General features: G+C 36.0%; 1 protein-coding gene across 1 annotated transcript in view; it reads left to right on the top strand.

The window, feature by feature from the left end:
- Window positions 1-26,166, top strand: part of PPME1 (protein phosphatase methylesterase 1) — an 86,136-nt gene that overhangs the window by 52,295 nt on the left and 7,675 nt on the right. Inside the window, exons 4-10 of the mRNA XM_038568671.1 lie at window positions 4,697-4,754; window positions 5,212-5,263; window positions 10,149-10,303; window positions 11,693-11,783; window positions 15,358-15,423; window positions 18,406-18,529; window positions 25,913-26,042. Of these exons, the coding sequence (XP_038424599.1) occupies window positions 4,697-4,754; window positions 5,212-5,263; window positions 10,149-10,303; window positions 11,693-11,783; window positions 15,358-15,423; window positions 18,406-18,529; window positions 25,913-26,042 (676 nt within the window). The remainder of the gene's footprint in view (window positions 1-4,696; window positions 4,755-5,211; window positions 5,264-10,148; window positions 10,304-11,692; window positions 11,784-15,357; window positions 15,424-18,405; window positions 18,530-25,912; window positions 26,043-26,166) is intronic.

The raw sequence follows: 26,166 nt of genomic DNA, 5'->3' as shown, positions 1-26,166 counted from the left end.
ATAAATAAAATCTTTATGTATATAATTTTATACAATAAAAATAACAATCCAAGTGGATTAAACTACTGAATTAAACAAAACAAACTTTAGGAGCATTCATATGATGTTGGGGCAGGGTTTTTTAAAAGTTAACCATAAGGGGTGCCTGGGTGGCTCAGTTGGTTAAGTACCTGCCTTCAGCTCAGGTCATGATCTCTGGGTCCCAGAATCAAGTCCCATATCGTGCTCCCTGCTAAGTGGGAACTCTACTTCTCTCTCTCTCTCTCCCTCTCGCTCTCTCCCTCTCTCTCTCTCATCCTTCCCCCTTCCCTCCCACCCCATCACTTGTTCTCTCAAAAAAATAAAATTAAATAAATAAAGTTAACAACAAGAAGTAAAAGCCATAAAATCTCTGGGACACAGCAAAAGCTGTTCTAAGAGGGAGGTATATAGCAATCCAGGCCTATCTCAAGAAATAAGAAAAAAATTCAAAACAGTCTAGTCTTACACATAAAGGAACTACAAAAAGAAGAACAAACAAAGCCTAAGGTGAGTTAAAGAAAGGAAATAATAAAGATCAGAGCAGAAATAAAAGATGTAGAGACTAAATGAAAAATAAAAAATCAATGAAATCATGATTGAAAAGATAAAATTGACAGATCCTTAGCCAAACTCCTCAAGAAAAAATAGAAAGGACCCAAATAGGTAAAATGAGAAATGAGAGAAAAGTAACAACTGATACCACAGAAATACAAAGGATTATAAGAGAATACTATGAAAAATTATATGCCAGCAAACTAGACAATCTAGAAGAAATGGATAAATTCCTGGAAACATACAACCTTCCAAAACTGAACCAGGAAGAAATAGAAAAGCTGAATAAACCAACTATAAGAAACAAAATTGAATCAGTAATCAAAAAACTACCAAAAAATGAGATGGCTGGGTGGCTCAGTCTGTTAAACATCTGTCTCTTGGTTTCATCTCAGCTCATGATCTCAAAGGTCATGAGATCAAGCCCCGCAATGGACTCCATGTTCAGCAGGGAGACTGAAGATTCTCTCCCTCTGCCCCTCCCGCCCCTTGTGTGCATGTGCTCTCTCTCTCTCTGATTTAAATAAATCTTGGTGAGGGAAACAAAAGCAAAAATGAACTATTGGGGCTTTGTCAGGATAAAAAGCTTTTGCATAGCAAAGGAAACAGTCAACAAAACTAAAAGGCACTTTATGGAATGGGAGAAGATATTTGCAAATGATGTATCAGATCAGGAGCTGGTATCCAAAATCTATAAAGAACTCATCAGACTCAGCACCCAAAAAACACAAAAATCCAGTCAAAAAATGGGCAGAAGACATGAAAAGATATTTTTCCAAAGACATACGAATAGCTAACAGCCACATGAAAAAATCCTCAATTTCACTCAGCATCAGGGAAATGCAAATCAAAACTACAATGAGATACCGCCTTACACGTCTCTTAGAATGGCTAATATTAACTCAGGAAACAATAGATGTTGGCGAGGATGTGGAGAAAGGGGAATACTGTTACACTATTGGTGGGAATGCAAACTGGTGCAGCTATTGGAAAATAGCATGGAGGCTCCTCAAAAAAATAGAGCTACCTGGGCACCTGGGTGGCTCAGTCAGTTAGCATCTACCTTTGGCTCAGGTCATGATCCCAGAGCCCTGGGATCAAGCCCCACCTCGGGCCCCTGCTCTACAGGGAGCCTGCTTCTCTTTCTCCCTCTGTCTGCAGCTCCCCCTGCTTGTGCACACTCTCTCCCTCTCTCTTTCTGTCAATATATAAAATCTTTTTAAAAATAAAGTAAAATAATAAAAATAGAGCTACCCTACGACACAACAATTGCACTACTAGGTATTTATTCAAAGGATATGAACATAGTGATTAGAAGGGGGCATATGCACCCTAGTGTTTATAACAGCAGTGTCCACAAGAGCCAAACTATGAAGAGATGTCCATTGATGAATGAATGGATAAAGAAGATGTGGCATATATATACAACTACACACACACACATACACACACACACACACACACACACACTGGAATATTACTCAGCCATCAGAAAGAATGAAATCTTGCCATTTGCAAGTCTGTTTCTACTTCTGTTACTCTAATGAATACCTTTAAAGAGAATAACTATTGTGGACATGCTCTGACACTTTTTCATTATTTATAAAACATTTTACTCTTTGAATTTACTTAGTTCTTTCCTTGTTTTCTAGTTTTTGCTACACTAAGATGTAAACATTATAAGAGCAGGAAAATTGCCCATCTTTTTAATACTGTAACCCCATTACTCAATTGATGCCAGATTTTTGTAAGATGTAGTATAGAAAAATTTGTTAAATAAATGAATGGAAATTTTTTTTAACATTATCATCAGTGTCTGACAGGCAAATGAATCATAAAGTATTGCTTTCAAGTTAAAGTTGGAATCGACAATTACTACCTTCAAATGAATATTTTGTTGCTGTCTTTTAAAAATGTAGAGCAATAAAGCAAAATTGACATTATTTTGCCACTTATTTCCAGAATACAGATTTGTTTTTGTCATTGAAAGTTGTACTGCCACCATAATGTATTAAGTAACTCTTGTAAATTAGCTTTCAGGAACAAATAGCAAAATATAATAGAATTTCAGTCTGTTATTCTCTTTAAAGGTATTCATTAGTTAGAGTAATAGTAGAAACAGACTTACTTTTCTAGATGATTTTTTAAAAGATTTTATTTACTTATTTTTTTATTTTTATTTATTTAATCTACTTATTTTAAGTATAAATCTTTACACACAATGTGGAGCTTAATTTCACAACTCCAAGATCAAGAATTACATGCTCCTCCAACTGAGCCAACCAGTTACACCTCTAGCTGATTTTTAAAATGTGATAATACACTAACAATGAACTATCAGAAAAAGAAAACATTCAGAAAATGTGAGGGTTAGATGAGATGGTCCTCCTGTTTTATTCTTAAAAGTTTGAAAATGTTGATGACATTTACTAACACTGGTGGTAATATATTGTCAAAGAATCTAGTTTATTTGAGGAAGAAGAACTCCAATTATTTCAGGTTTGTTTAAATCTCAAAAATTGTACCTCCTCATGATATTATGATTTCTTTTTCAGTATATTTTTATCTAACTGTGGTATAAGATTGTGTATAATGTGGGCAGCCCCGGTGGCGCAGCAGTTTAGCACCGCCTGCAGCCCAGGGTGTGATCCTGGAGACCTGGGATCGAGTCCCACGTCAGGCTCTCTGCATGGAGCCTGCTTCTCCCTCTGCCTGTGTCTCTGCCTCTCTCTCTCTCTCTTTCTCTCTCTGCATCTATGAATAAGTAAATAAAATCTTTAAAAAAAAAAGATTGTGTATAATGCTGCATCTTGAATATTTGGTAGATTTCATGATTTGTTCTGCTTTTAGGGTTATTTCATGATCTAAATGTCACATTTGTGTGATATCCTAAGCCAAAATACAAACTTACTCATGGTCCTTATCTAGGGAATTTCCCTTCCAGAGTAGGGAAAAGATAACCAAGGAATATGGATAAAAATTGTAGGTGATAGTAGAGTTCAGAGATTCATCACTTAGAGGTATTTACTCTGTCTCATGAAAAGCAAGGGAGAATTAGGATTTAAAGAGGGATGTAGGTGAAGAAAGCCATATTCTGAAGTTGGGATAGAACTAGAACATGCACAAAAAGAGAATCGTCATTTTTTAGCTTTAGTTAAAAGTGAAAAGTCTTTGTATAAGATCATATCATATGCAAATAGTGACCGTTTAACTTCTTCTTTACCAATATGGGTGCCTCTTTTTTTTTTTTTTTTCTTATCTGATTGCTGTGGCTAGGACTTCCAGAACTCTCTGAACAAAAGTGGCAAGAGTGAACATCTTTGTCTTGTTCCTGATCTTAAAGGAAAAGCTCTGTTTTTCACCATTGAGTATGATGTTAGCTGTAGGTTTTTCATACTTGGGCTTTCTTATTATGTTGAGGTATGTTCCTTCCAAACCCACTTTGCTGAGAGTTTTTATCATGAATGGATGTTGAATTTTGTCAAATGCTTTTTCTGCATCTGTTGGTGGGAATGTAAATTGGTACAGCCGCTGTGGAAAACAGTATGGAAGTTCCTCAAAGAAGAGTAGAAATACTATATGGTCCAATAATTCCACTACAGGGTATTTACCCAAAGAAAATGAAGACACTAATTTGAAAAGATAAGCATCCCTATGTTTATTGCACCATTATTTACAATAGCCAAGATATAGAAGTAACCTAAATGTCCATTGTTAGACAAATGAATTAACAAACAAGAAGCAGAATCAGAGCTTTAAGTACAGAGAACAAATTCATGTTTGCCAGTGGCGTAGGGGTGGGGGAATGGGCAAAATGGGTCAAGGGGAGTCAGAGATACAGGCTTCCAGGTACAGAATGAATAAGTCACAGGAATAAAAGACACAGCATATGGTCAGTGATAATGTGTGGCAAGCATGACAAAATGTATAAACTTGTTGAATCATTGTGTTATACACCTGAAACTAATGTAACATTGTATGTCAGCTATACTCAAATTTTAAAAAAAGTGAAACATCTTTCTTTGCTTACTTTGAGATTCTGGAATTCTGATGGCAGTTCATTCAACAAAGTTATCATTGGTAATGGAGAAGATTTGCTAACACAGATTTTCCTTCTTTCTAGGCGGCAATCATTAGTAGGGTTCAGTGTAGGATTGTGGCTTTAGATCTTCGAGGTCATGGTGAGTGATTTTCTTAATTAGTCACTGACTCAATGATATATATGCCAACTTGTTTGAGTAGTGTTAGATGTTATGAATTTCAATATGGCCATTACGAATAACCTGGTTTCCATTTGGGCTCTTTGAGGGAAGTCCTAGTTTCTATAAGATATTTTATAAATACACACACTTAAATATGTTGTTGTTTAGCTAAAAAAAAATGTCCTTTGATGTAACCAAATTCTGATGCTAGTGATGTATAAGGAATGTGCAAAGTCTTTGCTAGGCTACTGAAATTACATCCTCCTTGGGGTGGCCAACTATAAAGATGCATCTTAACATAGAAAATACTAAACCCATCAAACACAATTATAAAGTCTGCATTTCATTCCAAAAAATGAGATTTTTGAGAGAGAATTCTCTTGCTTTTATAATTCCCATCATTGGGAATTTTATTTCTTAAATATTTTCTTTTTAGGTGAAACAAAAGTCAAGAATTCTGAAGACCTATCTGCAGAAACAATGGCAAAGTAAGTAATGTAATATTGTTTATACATCACCTGGCTTCCATTTACCATCAAAAAAGTTGTATAACTATTACTCTCCTGGTGAGGTTGTTGGACAATAATTAGCACAGAGAAAATTTTACTACTGTTGTTTTTCCTCTGTATTTAGTGTCTCCTTAGTATTTAATCTTGAAAGAAACCTTCATCTTTCTTGATATATTCAGTGTTATAGTCATCGTATAAAGCACTTGAAAATTCTCTGAGTTTGTGTTGCCTTTTGCAAAGTTTTCTTCTGTTGACAGAGTTGAATATAATCTAGATATCTATTGGGAGCTTATTCTTGGAAAAGCGGTTATATGTAAGATCTACCCTGTAAGATCTTACGGTATCCTGCCCCACGTTCTTTGGGCAACTTCCTAGTAAGACAAGAACAAGATATTAAAGAATAATTAATTATACCCTGGGCCTCAAAGTATAAGATGGTGATAGTATACACAATGGCCCTAAACCTGATCACTCATTAGAATCACCTAAAAAGTGATTAAAATAACAGATAATTTGACCTTATCCCATTTCTCCTACTTCTCCCAGGGAGACCTGGGCATTTATTTATATTTTGATAAAGCTCTATAAAGAAATCTTATACAGCTAGTTCTTGACTGGTGTTTGGGAACCACTGACCTATATTGTAAACAAGATTCTTTTAATTATTATTTTAATTATCCATATTATTAATTCTGTAGTGTATTTTTTTTATAACGAATGAGGAAAAAAAACTCCGATTGATTGAGGTCACACAGTTAATAGAACAGAACTGTGATCATTCAGCTATAGTGCTTGGCAGAGAGAGAAAGATATATGATATATGATACCATTCCATTCATATATGATATATGATACCATTCCATTCAATGAACATATTCCTGAGAAACCATGAAAAAGAGCTAAGAATCTGTTCTCTCAGTTGTTCCTAATACCTTTGTAATGTGAGAACAATAAAGCCCCAAATAAACAAGTATGTTTATACCTATAAAAAGATTGTGAATAATTTTTAAGGATTTAAAGGGTTTCCTGACTGTTGATAAAAAAGTGAGGTACATCATCTAAGTGGCCAGGCTGCTAAAGAGTTATGATGGCTTGGATGATGTCCTACAAGAATTTGAATTCTGCAACAAAAATATTGAGGATGGTTCCAGAGATCTGCTATACAACATAGTGCCTGTACTTAAGTGCCAGCTTACCAAATTATATACATTAATTATTTAAAGATTTTATTTATTTATTCATGAGAGAGAGACAGACAGACAGACAGACACACAGGCAGAGGGAGAAGCAGGTTCCATGCAGAGAGCCCGACGTGGGACTCGATCCTGGGTCTCCAGGATCATGCCCTGGGTTGCAGGCGACGCTAAACCTCTGAGCCACCCGGGCTGCCCAATATACATTAATTATTTACCCTTTTTTGTATACCAAATTTACCCAGTAAGGCTAGGGGAAAAATTGGACATGGGGATGGTGTGCTGGAGAAGCCACCTGTGCTGCAAGATTTGGGCCATAGGGAAGCTGTGTGTGCTGTAAGGCTTCCCATGCTGCAGGACCTGGTGCTAGAGGAACGCAAGCTTCAGGAGCTTGTAGAGTAGTATTGCACATGAATCAGGCGCAAAATCTTCTCTTTCTGCAGTGTCTCCCTTGCACCCTCTACTGTTGAAGTTTAACATCATGCCAACTGGAAAACAAAAAATATGTAAAGACCTCAGATCCAGTTTTGGAAAACATGCAATAATGGGTGAATTGGAGCTGAGAGATAATAAGTTGATAACGTTTAACAGAAGTTAAAAAGAAAATAGGTAATTAAAACTATCTAGAATGATGAAGATGATCACCAAGAATCAAAAGAGCCAATAATTTGGATTCTTGTGAAATAGTCAAAGCAATAAAACATTTATATGATTTCTGAATTTAGTCACTCTGAAACAGAAATCTCAAAATGGGCATATTTAATAGATAATTAATGGGATTTTCACATAGTACTGATAGCACAATTTTTACCTTGTGTATCAACTTTAGAACTTCAACCCTGCATAAAATGTAATGCCACAGAAGTAGAAGAACCAACAGTTGAGTTCAGGTCGCTCTGATACTCTTTTTCTGTTACGTCTGTGATATGCTATATTGCTTCTCAGGAAATGAACCCGGTATTAATAAGCATGATAGAATCTCCTTATAAAGCATCTGCCAGGGATCCCTGGGTGGCGCAGCGGTTTGGCGCCTGCCTTTGGCCCAGGGCGCGATCCTGGAGACCCGGGATCGAGTCCCACGTCGGGCTCCCGGTGCATGGAGCCTGCTTCTCCCTCTGCCTGTGTCTCTGCCTCTCTCTCTCTCTCTCTGTGACTATCATAAATAAATAAAATTAAAAAAAAATAAATAAAGCATCTGCCAAAATTGGTATATCCAGTTATAGGCTAGCTTTATAGATAACATCTGCTACTTTATTTTTCTGGAACTTCAGAACAAGTCTCAAGGTACTAATCTTGGTAGTCTGGCTAGCTTTAATAATAAATTCCTCCTGGTAGTAAATGATCAAGTGATCATAACCACCTTTTACCTGGATGAAATATACCTTTCCTAGGTTTAGATACATGATAGAGTTGGTTTGGTTTTGTTGTTGTTGTTGTTTTTCAAGACTTTATTTATTTATTCATGAGAGACACAGAGACAAAGAGAGGCAGAGATACAGGCAGAGGGAGAAGCAGGCTCCATGCAGGGAGCCTGATATGGGACTCGATCCTGGGAGTCCGGGATCATACCCTGAGCCAAAGGCAGACAGACGCTCAACCACTGAGCCACCCGGCGTCCCTCAGACCCTGTCCACCTTCATGCATGAAGCAGATATCACAGAACTCAGTTACTGAGCATTTTAAGGAGACCTGTACTTAGATCATCTTCTGTGGCATCCTTTTACTTTATTACAGCTATTACTAATCAAAAGTTTTAGCTTTAAATTTAACTCCAAAGGAACTATTACTTTTTTCACTTATAAAATTAGATGGGGCCTCATCTCCCATTCAGATTGTCTGCAGATGCCACAGCTACCCTATTCACATCTATAATTGTTGTATGAGGTTTTTTAAGATTAATTTCTTCTGAAATTAATGGCATTTACCTTTGCCATTCTGAATACCCTGAAAACAATATTCAAAAGGCTGTGTTCCTACATCCACATCTGCTATATTTGGGTAACACTATGTGGGTGCTTGAGGTATATAATAACACCCAGCAAGACAAAACTGTCTTTTGAAGTTAAATGACTCAGCCACGCCCAAAAGAAGACAGTAGAGCCAGTGGTCTCTAAAAACATACCATGCCTACTTATTGCTGTAGCAAAGAGGGTCTATATGCAAATCAAACCCAAGTTTCTCCTTCAGTTCTCATTTTCAAAACTTTAAGGTTTGATTTTGTTAAATCCACTCATAATTAAAGACTACAACAGAAGCCAATAAAAATTAGCTCTGGGCAGCCCGGGTAGTTCTGCCCGGTTTAGCGGTTTAGCGCTGCCTTCAGCCCAGGGCGTGATCCTGGAGACCCGGGATCGAGTCCCACATCAGGGTCTCTGCATGGAGCCTGCTTCTCCCTCTGCCTGTGTCTCTGCCTCTCTCTCTCTCTCTCTCTCTCTCTCTCTCTCTCTCTCTTTCTCTCTCTGTTTCTCATATATAAATAAATAAATAAAAATCTTAAAAAATATTAGCTCTGAACATCTCCTTTCTTAGAACATTGTACTTACATTTATGTTCATACTTCAAATAACTTTAATGACAAATTATAAGTAATGGTTAACAATTGTATAGCATTTACACTTTTCAAAGTAGTTTTCATTCACTGTTTCAATTAATCTTCAAGGCAAAAAAAAATCTTCAAGGCAATCTTGAATCATACATATATGTGATAATAAAAATATATATATTTTTATATACATATACATATATACATATATATTTTTTAGTAAACATTTTTATCTTCATTTTATAGGTGTTGAAACTCTGGAAATTAAATAATTCAAGTCTACATAATAAAAAATAAATCAGGACTGCAATTCATCTTGTGACTCTAAACTTTACTACATTATAATGCCTAATAAAATTGTTTTATAATTGGGGAAACTGAGGTGTAGAGTGCTTAAATTATTTTTCCAGTTTCAAGCTTAGGTTTAAAATAAGGGTATATATAGGGGATCCTTGGCAGCAGTTTAGTGCCTGCTTTCTGCCCAGGGTGTTATCCTGGAGTCCCGGGATCGAGTCCCACATCAGGCTCCCTGCATGGAACCTGTTTCTCCCTCTGCCTGTGTCTTTACCTCTCTCTCTCTCTCTCTCTCTCTCTCTCTCTCATAAATAAATAAATAAAATCATTTAAAAAAGGGGGGGTATATGTAATTTACTAAACCTATGGAACAGTGAAGTGTGATGTAAATGAAAATCAGAAAATTTGGATTCTTGGGGTGCCTGGATGGCTCAGTTGGTTAAGCCACTGACTCTTGATTTTGGCTTAGGTCATGATCTTAAGGTCATGGGATTGAGCTCCCTGTCTGGTTCTGCACTCAGGGAGTCGGCTGCTTCTCCCTCTGGCCCTCCTGCTCATACTCTCTCTCTCAAATAAATAAATCAATCTTAAGAAAAGAAAAAGAAAATTGGGGTTCTTAGTCCCATTTATCAGAAGAGCTAGATATGTGGCTACATTTGTAGATACTGGGGGGCATATTAAGAGATTTACATAGGCACATTTGCAAGATGGCCCAGTAGACCTTTATAGTCTTAGGGCTTTTACTTACAGACCAAAGGAAGGAGTGAGGAAAGAAAACAATTTGTACAGTGTTAACAGAGAGCATTCTCAGCTTTTTTTTTTTTTCTCTTTGCAGGGATGTTGGCAATGTGGTTGAAGCCATGTATGGGGACCTCCCTCCTCCAATTATGCTGATTGGACATAGTATGGGTGGTGCAATTGCAGTCCACACAGCATCATGCAACCTGGTGCCAAGCCTCCTGGGTCTCTGTATGATTGATGTTGTAGAAGGTAAGTTTCCTAAGTACTGACCAAATCAGAAATCTTTGATTTATGAGAGACATCTATAGTCAATTATTATTATCTTGTTTTCATTTATTGTTGATTTCTACTCATCTTGAACTATGTCCCTCTGCCTTTATATATATATATATTTTTTTTTATTTTTATTTTTTTTTACTTTGTGGCAAAGGTATTCCTAAGGGGTTTTTTTGTATATTTTTTTATTGCCAACATATAGTATAATACCCAGCGCTCATCCTGTCAAGTGCCCCCCTCAGTGCCCCTCACCCAGTCACCCCATCCCCCTGCCCACCTCCCATTCCACTACCCCTTGTTCGTTTCCCAGAGTTAGGAGTCTCTCATGTTTTGTCACCCTCTAATTTTTCCCACCCATTTTCTCTCCTTTCCCCTATAATCCCTTTCACTATTACTAAGTATTTTTTTTAGTTGACATATAACTTTTTATTAGTTTCAGGTATATAACATAATGATTCAATAAATGTATATACTGTGAAATGATAACCACAGTATGTGTAGTTAACATCTATCACCACACATAATTATAAATTTTTTTCTTGTGATGAGCACTTTTAAGATCTACTCTCTCAAATATACAGTACAGGGGTGCCTGGATGACTCAGTTGGTTAAGTGGCTGACTCTTGGTTTCGGCTCAGATCATGATCTCAAGGTCATGAGATTGAGCCTCCTGTAGGGTTCTGTGCTTAGCACAGAGTCTACTTGAGATTCTCTGCCTCTCCTTCTGCCTCTCCCTCCACTCACGTGCACTTGCTCGCTCGCTCTCTCAAATAAATAAATAAATAAATAAATAAATAAATAAATAAATAAATAAATAAAATCTTTAAAAAAACAATATATGATACAGTATTTTTAACTCTAGTCACTGTGCTGTACATTACATCATCAAGACTTTTTTATTTATAACTGGAAGTTTATACCTTTTGAGCCCATTTCACCCACACCCCACATTATGTAATTATTTTCCATATCATCAAAAACTCTTTTGTTAATCTTTTGTGGATGCATAATTTTTCAATTATATGTATGTATGTTCCATAATTTTATTTAACATTTAAAAAGAAGCTGCCATGTCTTTTATGGTCCAGCCTCAGAAGTCACACTTGTGTAAACTTGTGTAAATCAGCCCCTATTCAGTGTGAGAAGACTACACAAGGGAATGAATACCAAGAGGCAAAAGTCACTAGAGGCCATCTTGGAAGCTGATGTCAGTCTTACGAATTTTCTTAAGCTGCATCTTTTTTCCTCAAAACATCACTGAATTCTACTATCATTGAGGGCAGATGTACACAGTTAACCCAGTAAGTGTAAATGCTTAGAATATGTATGTGCTATAGTTAAAATATTTGTTTAACATCTAGGTACAGCCATGGATGCCCTTAATAGTATGCAGAATTTCTTACGTGGTCGTCCTAAAACCTTCAAGTCTTTAGAGAATGCCATTGAATGGAGGTAACCTACAAGTCTTTATTGTCTGTATTTTAAATGTTAGATTGTAGCTGTCCTTTATCATCAGTTCAGGCACCAAGTTCAAAGAAATAGTTCAGTTTCCAAACCTTAGCTTTATTATTATATCATGTGTGGAAACATTGAGGTAAAAAGTAGAATTTTTTTTTAATATTTTAAATGTTTCCTGCTTGGCCCAGTTATCTAAAATCCATCCTTTTTCTAATACACTATAGTACCTCCTAGAATTTTAATAATTATGGATCATCTGCTATCTAGCTATTTCCATCTCTGAGGTAAGAGTTTAGACTAAATGAGCCTCTGAGGCCTTTTCTACTTCTGATGCTTCATGGTTCTGGATTCACTTTCTGTGTTCCAGAGGAAATGGGGAAGAAACAGAAAAGATGAGCATAGGTTCCTTTTTTCATTTTTTATTTGGGTTTTGGGTAAATAAAAACCCTTTGGATAGATAGTTTTCATAAAAATCACTGACAAAATTGGCTATGGCTTCCACTTAAGTAAAGGCTGTTTTGTCATTGATTATTTTATTAATTCAATCAATTATTTGATTAAATATTAATCACTTTGTGCTAAAGGTCGAAATTTCAGAAATCAGTAAAACACTGTCCCTCCCCCAAGGAAATCAGTCTAGGATAAAATATCTTTAGTATCCTGTCTTCCTACCTATTCTTCAAAATCAACTCTAGTTCCTTTTCCAGAACCCTTTCTCCAACTCCTCCAAACCACTCAGATCACTCCCTTGATCAAATTGCTAGAGATCTCTGTCTGTATTGTATTTGTACTGTTTACCTCTTATGTCTTCTAAACCTCCCCTAAAAAATATGCCCATGTGGTTAATATTCATGTCTGTCTTAATCCTTTTCCTGCGTCATTAGGGCGGAAGCTATTCTGTTTCTGTTGTACTTTCATATAGCACACAGCATACTGCTGGCTGCCTTAGCAGAACATACCTGTTCTTTGAATCAGAGATATCAAGTGGAAATGAAGGATCTGGTAAATATATCCTATGTAGATTTTCTAAGACAGAGAGGGTCTCATGCCAAATGTGGCTTGCCAAAATGATGTTTGTGTTTGGTGAGGTTGTTTCTATTTCCTGTTGTTCACACTACTGAGATGCATGATTCCTGTTTCTCAGAAGCACCAAAGATCTCTTCCTCTTCAGCAGCCACAGCATTTCAGAATGCAGTCGCTGCCAGTTCAGCATGTACCTCAGATACTTTGCCTTCTTCCTCAGTAACATCTAGTGAGAGTATGATTCCAAGTAACTTTTTAAATTTATTCAGTAAACTCTTTTTTTTTTTTTTAGTACCTACGAGGTGTGTTAGTACCTGATTCAAGAACTGGGGGTGAATCAGGCTTAGTTTCTATCATCAGAAAACTGGGAATACAAACAAGTAAATATGCAAACACAACACAATGAAGGAAGCACAGGAGTTCTGGAAGATAGATACTTAATCCAGCATTGCGGTCATGGTGGACCTTCTCTGAAAAGAGATAGAGTCCTTATTCTAGAGGCAGACGTGGAATAAGATGAGGATTCTATTTGTTGTATGTTAAAATGTTTTGGGTACTTTGAGAGCCGTTGATTCTTAGAACCCACTTCCTGAGCCTGAGATTCAGAAAGAATACAATGAAGTATTTTATAATCTTGTTTAATACTCTGCTGGATATCTGAATCAAGTTCATGACTCATGGCTATTGTGGCTATTCCAGATGAAAAAAAAAAGATGTTGAAATACAAAGCCAACTTGTTTAATTCAGTAAGAATTTAAAGCAAAGTGAATTTCCACTTACTTCTACTTTCTTGGTCATCCTAATGAGAGGCAGTAGGTTATTGTCATAAGAAGCTTAGGCTTTGAAGTTGGACAGATAAGGATTTGCACTTTGGTTTCATCACCCTGGCTGCTCTGAGTAGAACACTAGGGGGAGAAGTAGAGAGTGTGTGTGATAATGGAAGTAGGAAATTGGTTAAGAGGCAATTGTAATAGTATAGAAGAATAATGATGGTACGCATAGATTAGAATGGTTAGAGAGGAAGTAATGTGTCATATTTGGAATGTATTTTGAAGGTAGAACTGACAGGACTTCCTTATGGGTTAGATGTCAGGAGAGAAGAGGGGGGCAGGAGGCGGCACAGCATTCATAAATGACTTCTAGGTTTTTAGCCAAAGCAATTGGATGGATGGTAAAAATAAAGAGAAGTAGATTTAGGAGCAGGTAAAGGGTCAGGGAATCAGGATTTTTGTTTGGATAAGCTCAAATGCTTATTGTACATCTAAGTGGAAGTGTTAAGTAAATATTTGTATACTTGTTTGAAGAGATTGAGCTAGAGATAAATTGGAGAATCATTATTGAATAGATAATATTTAAGAAAAAAGATTCCTTTAAGATAACTTTGTTTTTACAATAACTTTTTTGAGAAATTTTGTTAAATAGGAGAGCAAAGAAGTAGGGTAGTATCTAGTAGTGAATGTGGAGTTGAGAATGTTTTTAAAAGCTGTTTTATATTATCCACTAGAGAAAAAAATTATAACCCATAGGATAACTATAGGAAGCAAGGTCCTCATAAGCAAGAGTAGATGGGAACCAGTGCCCAAGGTTAGTCTTGAATAGGAACAGAGGTGTATCATATATTGAATAGTCATCAAGTCAGGGTTTATAATTATAAATACTGGTATATTTGTAGATCCTGTAGATTCAGTTGGTAGTCAAAAAATGAAGTAATCATTCTGTGTCTATTTATCACTAAAATAAGAAGGTCATTATCTCAGGGGGTTGTCCGTTAAAATTTTACATGATTTTTTAAGCTAAAAATTTAGATTTAAAGAAATGTGTTTTGGTAGCCTGCTTCAGATATTGTTTCCAGTTCTCCCTGGGACATGTAGCCATTCTACTGAGCCCTTAGGCATACATAGGTAGATAACTCTGAGAGAACTAATCTGTTAAAATAGCATCTAAGCTCCTGAACTCTATATCATGGCGCAGAAGGCCCTCTAGGAGCTCGTCGTTGCCCACCTATCCCTTTCTCCTATTTACACTCCTTTTTGGTTCTCTCCTGCTTCTCCTTGTACTCTGTCCTCTGAAATCTTCATCCTACTGACTCTTCCAAAACATAGTGCCTTTGTTCACAAGGTGCTCTCTGACCATCTTCTTTTCTCTTCCACCTAACTTCTTTTCTCCTTGGTTTTAGGCAGGACATTTGGGAAGCTTTCTTTAACCTCTTCTTTCAGGATAAAGTGATTCTTTTGAATCTTGCCTTTATTAAAACAATCTGTTTGTTTTTCTTTCTCCCCACTGAGTTAGGTGCTTCTTGAGCACATAGTACCTTCCTGGTAAATGTTTGCAGAACTGAAATGGCTTGAATGTCTACTTAATTTTTACTACGTGGCTTATAGCCATAATCAGGTAGGAGGCAGTGGTAATCTCCATAGTAAGCTGTATTGGTAAACACAGCTTTATAATAGGTTTCACAGAATCTGCAGAATTATTCATTTGACCTTATGCATGCATGATAAGATGGATGCTGAATAACCTCCTCTCTCCCTTTTCACTTTTCTAGTGTTAAGAGTGGTCAGATTCGAAATTTGGAGTCAGCCCGTGTCTCAATGGTTGGCCAAGTCAAACAGTAAGTCTTATTTTTCTCCATTGGGCTGTTAGAGACTGAAACATGGTGTCTTCAGTCCCTAATAGCCTGAAACATGGTGAGGGATATACAGATTGCTTTTTGTTATATACCTGTCCTACCATCCTAACTGCCTTTATTAATTTAGATGATTTCAACAAATGAGCTCAGTTGGGCTAGTTGGATACCTTTTCTTTTCTTTTTCTTTTTATGAAGAAATCTCAAAGCCTGTAGAATACAGGATTACCTTATTAATGCAACTCTGGACATTTAAAGGTGAAGAATCCCAGAGAATGGACATTAAAAATTAAGTGTCCACTTTAGTGCTGGAAGCTATGGTTTTATTCTGGTAATGGTCTCGTTCTTTCTTTTTTTTTTTTTTTTTTTTTAATTGGTCTCGTTCTTAAGCCAAATCTGATTGTGAGGAAGTCACAGTATAAAACTTTAGCATAGCCTGAGTGAAAGCCAGATTCTAAGGCTGAACTAAGATTATTTAGTCCAGCTAATCTTGGATAGGGTTACATGAGTCCTGAGTATTGCTATGCAGTCACAAAATAAACTTTAGATGAATTGAGAATATGTTGCCCAGCAGAATAGATGGAGAGTGCAAAAGTTGATGAAAATGATAGTGGCATTACTGAATGCCTGCTATTTGCAAGGCATTGTACCAGGTATTTTATATACATGCTCTCATTTTTAAAATCTTATATTATGGGAATTTTCAAACATACAGAAGTAGAATAATACAATGACCCCCAATGTACACATTGCCTTTTTCAACAGGTACTTACTTACTAATGGCCAGTCTTATTTCATCTGTACCTCTTTATTTTCCCCTAAGCACAAAATATTTTGAAATAAATTCCAAGATTTCAGTGTTCTCTAAACGGTCAAGACACCTTAAACACAATCACAGTACCAGTATCATACCTAAAAAATTAATAATTCCTTGATATCATCAGATGTCTATTCAGTAGTCACATTTCTGATTGTCCTACAGATAATTTTTTTAGTTCAAATCAGAATTTTATAGTTCACAGAATTACATAGTAATTGGCTGATATATCTCTTAAGTATCTTTAATTTATAGGTTCCACTTATGTATTTTTTCCTTGGAATTTATTTATTGAAGATACCTGGTTGTTTGCCCTGTAGAATTTCCTACAATCTGAATTTGCTGATTCCTGAAGGTGTAATTTAACATGTTACTTTCTTCACTATATTGTCTGTAATTTATTAGTTAGATCGAGAGATTTGATCACGTTCAGGTTTGTTTGTTGTTATTTTGGCTTTTTATTAGTTAACAAGAATAGGTATACTGCCTTTAGGAAGTATGTAATGTCTGGTTGCCCTTTTTTTTTTTTTTGAGTGTTGATAGCCATAAATGATTATTAACTGGATTCATTAATTCATGTGCACTATCTCATTTGATCTTTATAATACCTCTTTAAGATAAGTATTGTTTTAGAGGTGAGAAAATGGAAGTTCAGAAAGGTAAAGTGGCTTTCCCAGGATCACACAGCTAGTGAATGACAGCTCAGATTCAGTCTCCTGTGTATTTGACATCTGGGCCTATATTATGGACTTTATGCTTAAATGTTCAATCTGAGTAATATCTAGCAGACACAGTGTAGTCTTTGAATAAGCTATGAGACTGCCTGCTTTTCAATGCCCAAATATTTTGAGATCTGATTTGTTGAATCAATGGTAAAGCATTTTGTGAGGAAGTTATATGGCTTGTATTCAGGTAGTTCAGCAATTTTAAAAATTTTACTTAGTATGTAAATTTAAGTATATCTTCTCTTAATATGTAAACTTATGTATATAGTGTGTGTTTTAATTGTCACCTAGATATCATGTGGAACCTTCCTGCCCTTCTTGATCTAGGTGAAATTCTCTTGAATTTCCTAATCCATAGCTGTGGAAATCCAAAGCACAAGTTGTTTCTTTGTTATACTACCTTGATCTTAGATGTGAAACTTGACACCTCAAGTCCCATAGAAAACCCCCACCTGACAAAACATTTCATGAACACACCACTTTACTGAGACTGATAGAGGAGACAAGGAAGGACAAGTTATCACTGTTAAAAATCCACCATTGAAGTTTCACTGACCCTTCAATTTATCCCAGTCTCTTTTTATCTTGCCTCTTCTCTGTCCTCTTCTCCCTTCTCTCTCCCTTTCAAGGGCAAAATAACAAATTCTTTATCATGCAGAACAGAACTTGGCACTAGCTGCTACCTAGGTTCTTGGGATTTTTACCTTTAATATTGCCAGTGTATTTTTTCCAGCAAGTTCTTTCTAAAAGGAATTATGGTATCAACTGTTCATATAGTAATATTTTCTACCTAATTATATAATAGAGATTTTTTTTTAGAGGAAAAAAACAACAGTAATTGATTGGATCAGATGTTCTAATCTCCAAGGTTCAGCTGGCTCTGGTTATTGTAATTATCAGTTTCTATCAGCTAATTGAAAGTAGGGGCATTTTACCAAGCTGTTTGAGCCTTATTCTACTGGAAGCAGGGTACAGTAGAAAAGTACTATGCTTTCAAGTTAATTAAGCCTGGATTTGCCTTCCAGCCTCATCTGCTAATGAGCAAGGTGATCCTGGACAATTTTTTTTTACTTTTCAGGGCTACTTCATAGGATTATTATGTGGATTATATAAGATAATATATATATTGTCACCATGCCGCAGGAAATGATTATTCCCTTCTGTGGGTCAGTATTGGTGCAAGAACTGGAAACCAGCCTTTGGAATATAGTCCATGACCATGACCATGACCTTCCACAGCCCTGATCTATTTCTGCACATTTTAAAATGCACATTGTTCACATCCTCCTTCTCCCAGAAGCATTGTTAAGTTTTAACTGACATTTGATTGTAAAGACTATAAGTATCAGTATCTCTGAGATAATTGTGTATAAAAGAGAGATGAGATGTGTGATGGAACTTTAAAAAAAAAAAAAAACCATCTAGGTGTGAAGGAATTACAAGTCCAGAAGGCTCAAAATCTATAGTGGAAGGTATCATAGAGGAAGAAGAAGAAGACGAAGAAGGAAGTGAGTCTGTAAACAAGAGGAAAAAGGAAGATGACATGGAGGTGAGTGAAAACTGGTATTCTTGGAAGGATGGGGCAATGAATGGTTCAGAGTGTGTGGGGGTGCGGAAGGGGAGGTGACATGTTCTTTTTGTTCACCATTAGATATTTTAGGGGGTGAAGATCTTATCATCATAGATATTTAGGTTAACTATAAGATATAAGGCACTTGTTGATAGCTCTGACAAACTGAAACATAAACTTACAGTTATATACCCTACCCTTAAACAGACTGCTCTCTCATCAGATTCTTTCCCATGATGGTACTTCTGTTCCTATGGTTTATCTCATGAGAAAAATCTGATTTCTTACTTTCTATGCTAAACCCATCAGATATTATTCATCTTTCAAGGTGGATCTCTTTGGAGAAGTTTTCTGACCTCATTTTACATCAGTCTATCTCCAGTATAGCACTGAATCTGTATAACATAACTTAGCATTTTCTTTTTTGAAGTTGTGGCTAAGTCATAGAATTAATTTTCATAAACCACATCCTAAGATACTATGGTCTCCTGTAATCATTCTAGAATGTAGATTCAGTGTCCTCTAATTGCACAAGAATTGTCACCCAGCAAAAATAACCTGTGTATTTTGAGCACAGGAACTAATGTTCTATATGAATTTCCCTCAGCATTAGGTTGGGGGTGGTGTGCTTCACAAGTGTTCTGTGCATACTTGTTGAACACTTGATCTGGGGATAGTAGTGGGAAAGGGTGCTTTTTTGGGGAAATGGTTAGTGAGCGTGAGCATGAGCAGCAGACTTTCTGGGATGTATTATAAACATCTTACAAATGGCAAGTAATCAACTTGTTGTACACCAGATATTCCTTGATGTTTGGAGATGCTACTAATCGCGAGGAGGAGAAGACAATTGACCCGTGAACAATACGGGGCTTATGGACACTGACACCGTGCCCTCCCCCACCCCCCACACACACTGTCAAAAATCCAACTCTAAGTTTTGGAGCACTTGGGTGGCTCAGTTGGTGTCCAACTCTTGATTTCAGCTCAGGTCATGATCTTAGGGTCAGAGATTGAGCCCTACATGGGGCCCTGTGCTGGGTGTGGAGCCTGCTTAGAATTGTTCCTCTCCTGCTCCTCTGCACACACCCCCACTCACCGTGCACACTCATACAATCTCAAAAAAAACCCCAAACCAACTATAACTTTTGACTCAAAAACTTAATTACTAATAGCCTACTGTTGGCCAGAAGCCTTACCAATAATATAATTAGTTGATTAATATATAATTTGTATATTTATATGTATTAAATACTGTATTCTTATAATAAAGTAGCTAGACAAAAGGAAATATTCTTAAGAAAATCACAAGGAAGAGAAAATACATTTATAGTACTGTTTCCAAATTCATGTGTGAATGGACCTGCACAGTCCAAACCTATATTGTTTAAGCATCAACTGTACATTTTTTTAAACAGAATTTTTAATTTTTTTTTTAATTTTTATTTATTTATGATAGTCACAGAGAGAGAGAGAGAGAGGCGCAGAGACATAGGCAGAGGGAGAAGCAGGCTCCATGCACCGGGAGCCTGATGTGGGATTCGATCCCGGGTCTCCAGGATCGCGCCCTGGGCCAAAGGCAGGCGCCAAACCGCTGCGCCACCCAGGGATCCCCAGAATTTTTAATTTAATGAAGATCTTTTTGTCGTCCTTAAGATCAATAAGTAATTCTGTGTACCTCTTAGAAATTTATAAAAATATAAACAGTGCATGATTAATTTGCCCTCCGTACATTCTGTGAGGTGAGATCTTTTCTCCCATGTTAACAGTGTAGAAACTGAGACTCTGAGATGAAGAGACTTGCCCAAGGTAATGAAATAATATTTAGTAGATCTAAGATTCTGATACAAACTGTCAATTACTTTTTTGCCTTTTATGTACTGGGAGCTATACTAAGTATATCATATTTATCATCCCTAGTTCTCATTTTAGCTCTTCACTGTAGATGCAGTTACAACTCAGGTACAGTTACTTGCCTACAGACACCTATAATGTTGGTGCTGAAACACACCCAGATCCTCTGGTTTTTAATTTCTGCTTATTTTTTCCTTGTAATTTTTTTTTATAAGCCCAGTTATATGGAGTTAGTCAACTCCAGCAGTTTTGTTAGGAGGGCAGACTGAAACACATCAGGCAATAGGGAGTACAACTGAAACAGTCTACCTTTGAGGAAGGGCGCAAACCCCAAACAACACAAACAACTTCTTGCAACTGGTAAATAAATAGATCCTGGAGATCCAATGTACAGCATAATAATTACAGGCAACAATATTATAAACTTCAAAGTTACTAAGAGACTAGTTCTTAATTGTTCCTAGGACAAAAAGAAACTGTAATTATGTGACATAATAGAGGTATTAGCTATCGCTATGGTGTTGTATATTGTAATGTCTAAATGTATCAAATCAACACATTGTACACCTTAAACCTACACAGTGTTATAAGTTAATTATATCTCAATAAAGAAAAAGTAAAATTATGGAGAAAATATTAATAATGCAAATTAAACTTAGCAACTACAACAACAAAGTCACAACTTCTAAAGCATGGTAGCCAGGGGCCATTTAGAGCCCATTAGCCCTTAGAGACATCTCTGTTATAATATAATATAAAAAGTTTGAAATGATCCTGATACATATGTAAGAGTTCTGTTGCATTCATTTTGCTGTGTAAAAGAAGACAAGATATATATTGGCAGTGGGGAGTGATATTTAATACAAAATGATTAAAATATAGAAGAGAAAAGGGAAACTTTAACCTTTGGTCATTTATTCTTTAAAGGAATAAACTTCAGTTGTCTAGGAGGTATTCCTTTATGCATCAGTCTCTCTTTTTAAACTGCTTTATTGAAAGGCAACTCACCCAAAGTATACAATTCAGTGGTTGCTAGTAATCACAGAGTTGTTCAACCATCACAATGATCTAATTTTGGAACATTTTCATCACTTTTTTAAAAAAAAGTCATACCTGTGTGCAATCATTTCCTCTTTCTCCCCAACATTCCCAGCCCTAAGCATCCACACTAATCCACCTTATGTCTCTATAGATTTGCCTCATCTGGACATTTCATATAAATGGAATCATAAATACATAGTCTTGTGACTGGCTTCTTTTACCTTAGCATAATATTTTCAAGGTTCATCTATGTTGTAGCATGTATTAGCATTTCATTCCTATTTATGGCTAATATTCCTTTGTATAGGTAAACCACATTTTTTATCCAAACTCATCAGTTAGTGGACATTTAGATTGTTTTCACTTTTTTGTCTGTTTTGAATAATGCTGGTATGAACATTTGTGTACAAATTTTTATGTTGGCATAGGTTTTTATTTTTCTTGGGTATACACCTACAAGTGGAATTGCTGGATGCTAATTCTGTGTTTAATCATTTGAGGAATAGCCAAACTATTTTCCAAAGGGCTGACAGCACTTTATATTCCTACCACCAGTGTCTGAGTGTTCTAGTTTTTCTACATCTTTGTCAGCACTTATAATATTGTCTTTCTTTTTGATTATAGCCATCCTAATGGATATGAAGTGGTATCTCATTGTGGTTTTACATTTTCCTGATGACTATTGATATTAAGCATCTTTTCATGGACTTACTGGCCATTTCTTCTCTTGAGAAATGTACACTCAGATCCTTTGCCCATTTTTCAATGGGGTATTTTGTCTTTTTATTATTGAATTTTAAGAGTTCTTTATATATTCTAGATACAAGTCCCTGATTTGCAGATATTTTCTCCTGTTATGGAGGTTGTCTTTTCTTTTTCTTGATGGTGTTCTTGAAGTGCAAACGTTTGATTTTGATGAAATTCATTTTATCTAGTTATCATTTTGTTGTGTCATATCTAAGAAGGTTTTGCCTACCAAGGTCACAAAACTTTATGTGTATGTTTTCTCCTAAGAGTTTTCTAGTTTTAGCTCTTATATTTAAGTCTGTGATCCATTTTGAGTTAATTTTTATGTATAGTACAAGGGTAGGAGGTGTAACTTCATTCTTTTGCATGTGGATGTTCAGCTGTTCCAGGACCATTTGTTGGTAATACCCTTCTTTCCCATTTAATTGTCTTGCATTCCTTGTTGGAAATCAAATGCCAGAGTTTATCTCTGGACTCTCAGTTCTGTTCCATTGATAATATATGTCTATCTTTATGTAAGTTCCACTGTCTTCATTATTGTAGCTTCATAGTAAGTTTTGAAATCAGGAAGTGTAAGTCTTCCAGCTTTGTCTTCTTTTTTAAGATTATTGAAATCCCATATTCTTAAGATTTTGGTTTTTTTATTACTTATTATATGCCAGACCATGTTCCTATTGTTTTACGTACATGAATATCTTAGTTCATCCTTACAACAATCCTTTGAGATTTTCTGTTGCCCTCTTTATAACTAAGAAAACAGACTTGAAGTTAGGTAACTTTCCCAAGGGTCTCATAGTTTATTAGTTGATGATGGAGCTGGGATTTGCATGAAGTCAAGTCTGACTGACACAAGCCTATCTTTTTAAATGCCTTTCAAGTGAGGTGTTGGGAAATAACACAATCCTGTGGTTGATGCCCTTGTGTGGAAAACCACATCCTGCCCAGGTGAACATCCCAGGATGATTGGTAGCCAGCCTTCTGCTTCTCCTCTCCAACAGTTAGATCTCATTACCTCGATCTTTGGTGGGTTTTTTTTCTTTTCTTTCTTTAGTTTTAAGTTTTCATTTAAATTCCAGTTAGTTAACATAGAGTGGAGTGTAACATTAGTTTCATGGGGTAGAATTTAGTGATTCATCACTTATATACAGTACCCTGTGTTCATCATAAGTGCCCTCCTCAGTATCTATCACCCATTTAACCCATCTGTCCACCTACCTCCCCTCAAGCAACTCTCAGTTTGTTCTCTATAAGTTAAGAGTCTGTTTTCTGGTTTGCCTCTCTCTTTTTACCCCTATGTTCATCTGTTTTGTTTCTTACATTGATCTGTTTTACCATTTGCAGGAGGAGGCATCTAAACTAAATTAACTTTATGTTATGATCCAGCTGTCCAGAGAAAGGATATATTATTATAACCCTAAATATAGGAGCAATTCTAATTCTATCCAGAATTTTTTCTTTGTTTTTACATTTTTAGGACTTGAGATGAGCTCCTCTTTTTTTTTAATTTGTTTTTATAATAGTACTATCCTTGAAAGTTCCCTTACCTTAAATTTGTCATTTGCATATAGAGTACATTGTGCATTTAGGAGGGTCTTGCTGTCTCTGACTGTGGAATTTGTTAGAAGTGGTTCATAAATGGGAAGTGTTGCACATGCATTGTTTAGTGAGAACTGGAAGACACAGTGATCTTTTTTTTTTTAATTTTGGTAAAAAACACATAAAATTTACCACCTTACTCATTTTTAATTATATAGTTCGATAGTGTTCACATTGTTGTGCAACAGAACTCCAGAGCTTTTTCATTTCAATCTGAAACTCTGTACTCATTAAACAACAATTTCTGTTTCCTCCCATACCTACCATTTTACTTTATATGAATTCCACTACATTAGATACCTCATAGAAGTAGAATCAGTGTTTGTCTTTTTGTGATTGGCTTATTTCAGTTGATACAATGTCCTCAAATTTCCTCTATGTTGTAGCATGGGACAAGATTTCCTTCTTTAAGTCTAAATATCTATATAACACATTTTGTTTATCCATTCATCCATCAGTAGATACTGGGATTGCTTACACCTCTTGACTGTTGTGAATAATGCTGCTATGAACATGGGTCTACAAATATCTCTTCAAAACCCTGCTTTCACTTCTGGCTGTATACCCAGAAGTAAAATTGCTGGATCATATGATAGTTTTATTTTTAATTTTTGAGTAACTGCCATGCTGTCTTCATAGTGGTTGTACTATTGTATAATCCCACCAGTAGTGCCCTACGTGTTCCAATTTCTCCACATCTTTGCCAACACTTGTTATTTTATCTTTTTTGTTATAGCCATCCTAATGGGTACAAAGTGATATCTCACATTGTGGTTTTGATATCCATTTCCCTTATGATTAATGGTGTTGAGTATCTTTGCATGTACTTATTGGGCATTTGTATATCTTCTTTGGAGAAATGTCTATTCAAGTCTTTTACTCATTTTTTAATCAGGTTGTTTGATATTTTATTATTGAGTTATAGGAGCTCTTTATATATTCTGAATATTAAGCCCTTATCAAATAACATGATTTGCAGATATTTTTTACCATTCCATACAATGCCTTTTCACTGTTGATTGTGTTCTTTTTTAAGTTTGATGTAGTCCATTTGTCTATTTTTGCTTTTGTTGCCTTTGCAACAAAAAGATGTCTCATAACCAAGAAATCATTGTCAAATTCAGTTTCCCAAAAAGCTATATGAAGCTTTCCTCTATGTTTTCTTCTAGAAGTTTTATAGTTTTAGGTATTACATTTAGGTCTTTAACCCATTTTCATGCATTTGGCCAATAGTCAGAGTAATCAAGAAATTATATCCAGAGGTGCCTGGGTGGCTCAGCCAGGTAAGCATCTGACTTGTGACTTCAGTTCAGGTTATAATTTCAGGGTCGTGAGGTTGAGCGTTGAGTGGGGCTCCACACTCAGTGGAGAGTCAGCTTGGGCTTCTCTCTTTCTCCTTCTCCCTCTGCCCTTCCTCCCACTCACACTCGCATTTTCAGTGATACAGAAAAGTATAGAGAATCATTTATTTGTTCAGCTTGTATTTGATGAGTGCATATATTCTGGCTTTTCTAGTATATATCAGGATTTAACATATATTTTATAACATTTGTGTCAGGTTTCCTTTTTCAGATTACTATTGCAGGAATATGATATCATTATCATAAATCAAAATACAAGAAAAAATGCTCTACTGACAAATCAACATATTCTCAGTTTTTCCTTCCAGTTCTTTCCCTATGTGCACCACATTTTTCTGGTAGTCACTTAGATGACATGTTATACTCTGCTTCTTTCTCTTAAAATTATATCATAAGCATTTTTTTTCATACTGTGCTGTGATTTTTGTGATTATCCTTTTGATGGATATGTTCTTTTTTGTCAAATGGATAGAAGAGAAGCATAGTCTTGGCTCTACCATTATTAGCTTTGTGATCTTAAAGTTTCCTAAGTTCACTGATATTAATAGAAGCAAAAAGTAACTTCTAGTTATCTAAACATGGAAATTATAACAACCTATATCACAAGGCTATTATAATGATTAAGTGTATATGAAAATATCTGGGACATAGTAGGCACTTTAATAAGTGCTAGTTTCTTTCCCTTTCCTTTCTCAGGGACCTAGTTTTTATCCTCTTCCTCCAGGGCTTGCCCTCAGAGACTCAGAACTTGCTTTTATTCCTCCAGACCAAGAAGGACCATCCGTACACTTGGAGAATTGAACTGGCAAAAACAGAAAAATACTGGGATGGCTGGTTCCGAGGCTTATCCAATCTCTTTCTTAGTTGTCCTATTCCTAAATTGCTGCTCTTGGCTGGTAAGTGTGTATTAGCTCAGGCTACCATAACAAAATATTATAGATTGGGTGCTTAAACAAGAAATTTATTTTCTCACAGTTCCAGAGGCTGGAAGTCTAAGATCAGGGTATCAGCACAGTCAAG

The sequence above is a fragment of the Canis lupus genome, chromosome 21, assembly GCF_011100685.1.
Source record: "Canis lupus familiaris isolate Mischka breed German Shepherd chromosome 21, alternate assembly UU_Cfam_GSD_1.0, whole genome shotgun sequence".
NCBI lineage: Eukaryota > Metazoa > Chordata > Mammalia > Carnivora > Canidae > Canis > Canis lupus.
Note: the sequence above shows the minus strand (reverse complement) of the source record. Positions and strands in the feature narration are given on the sequence as shown.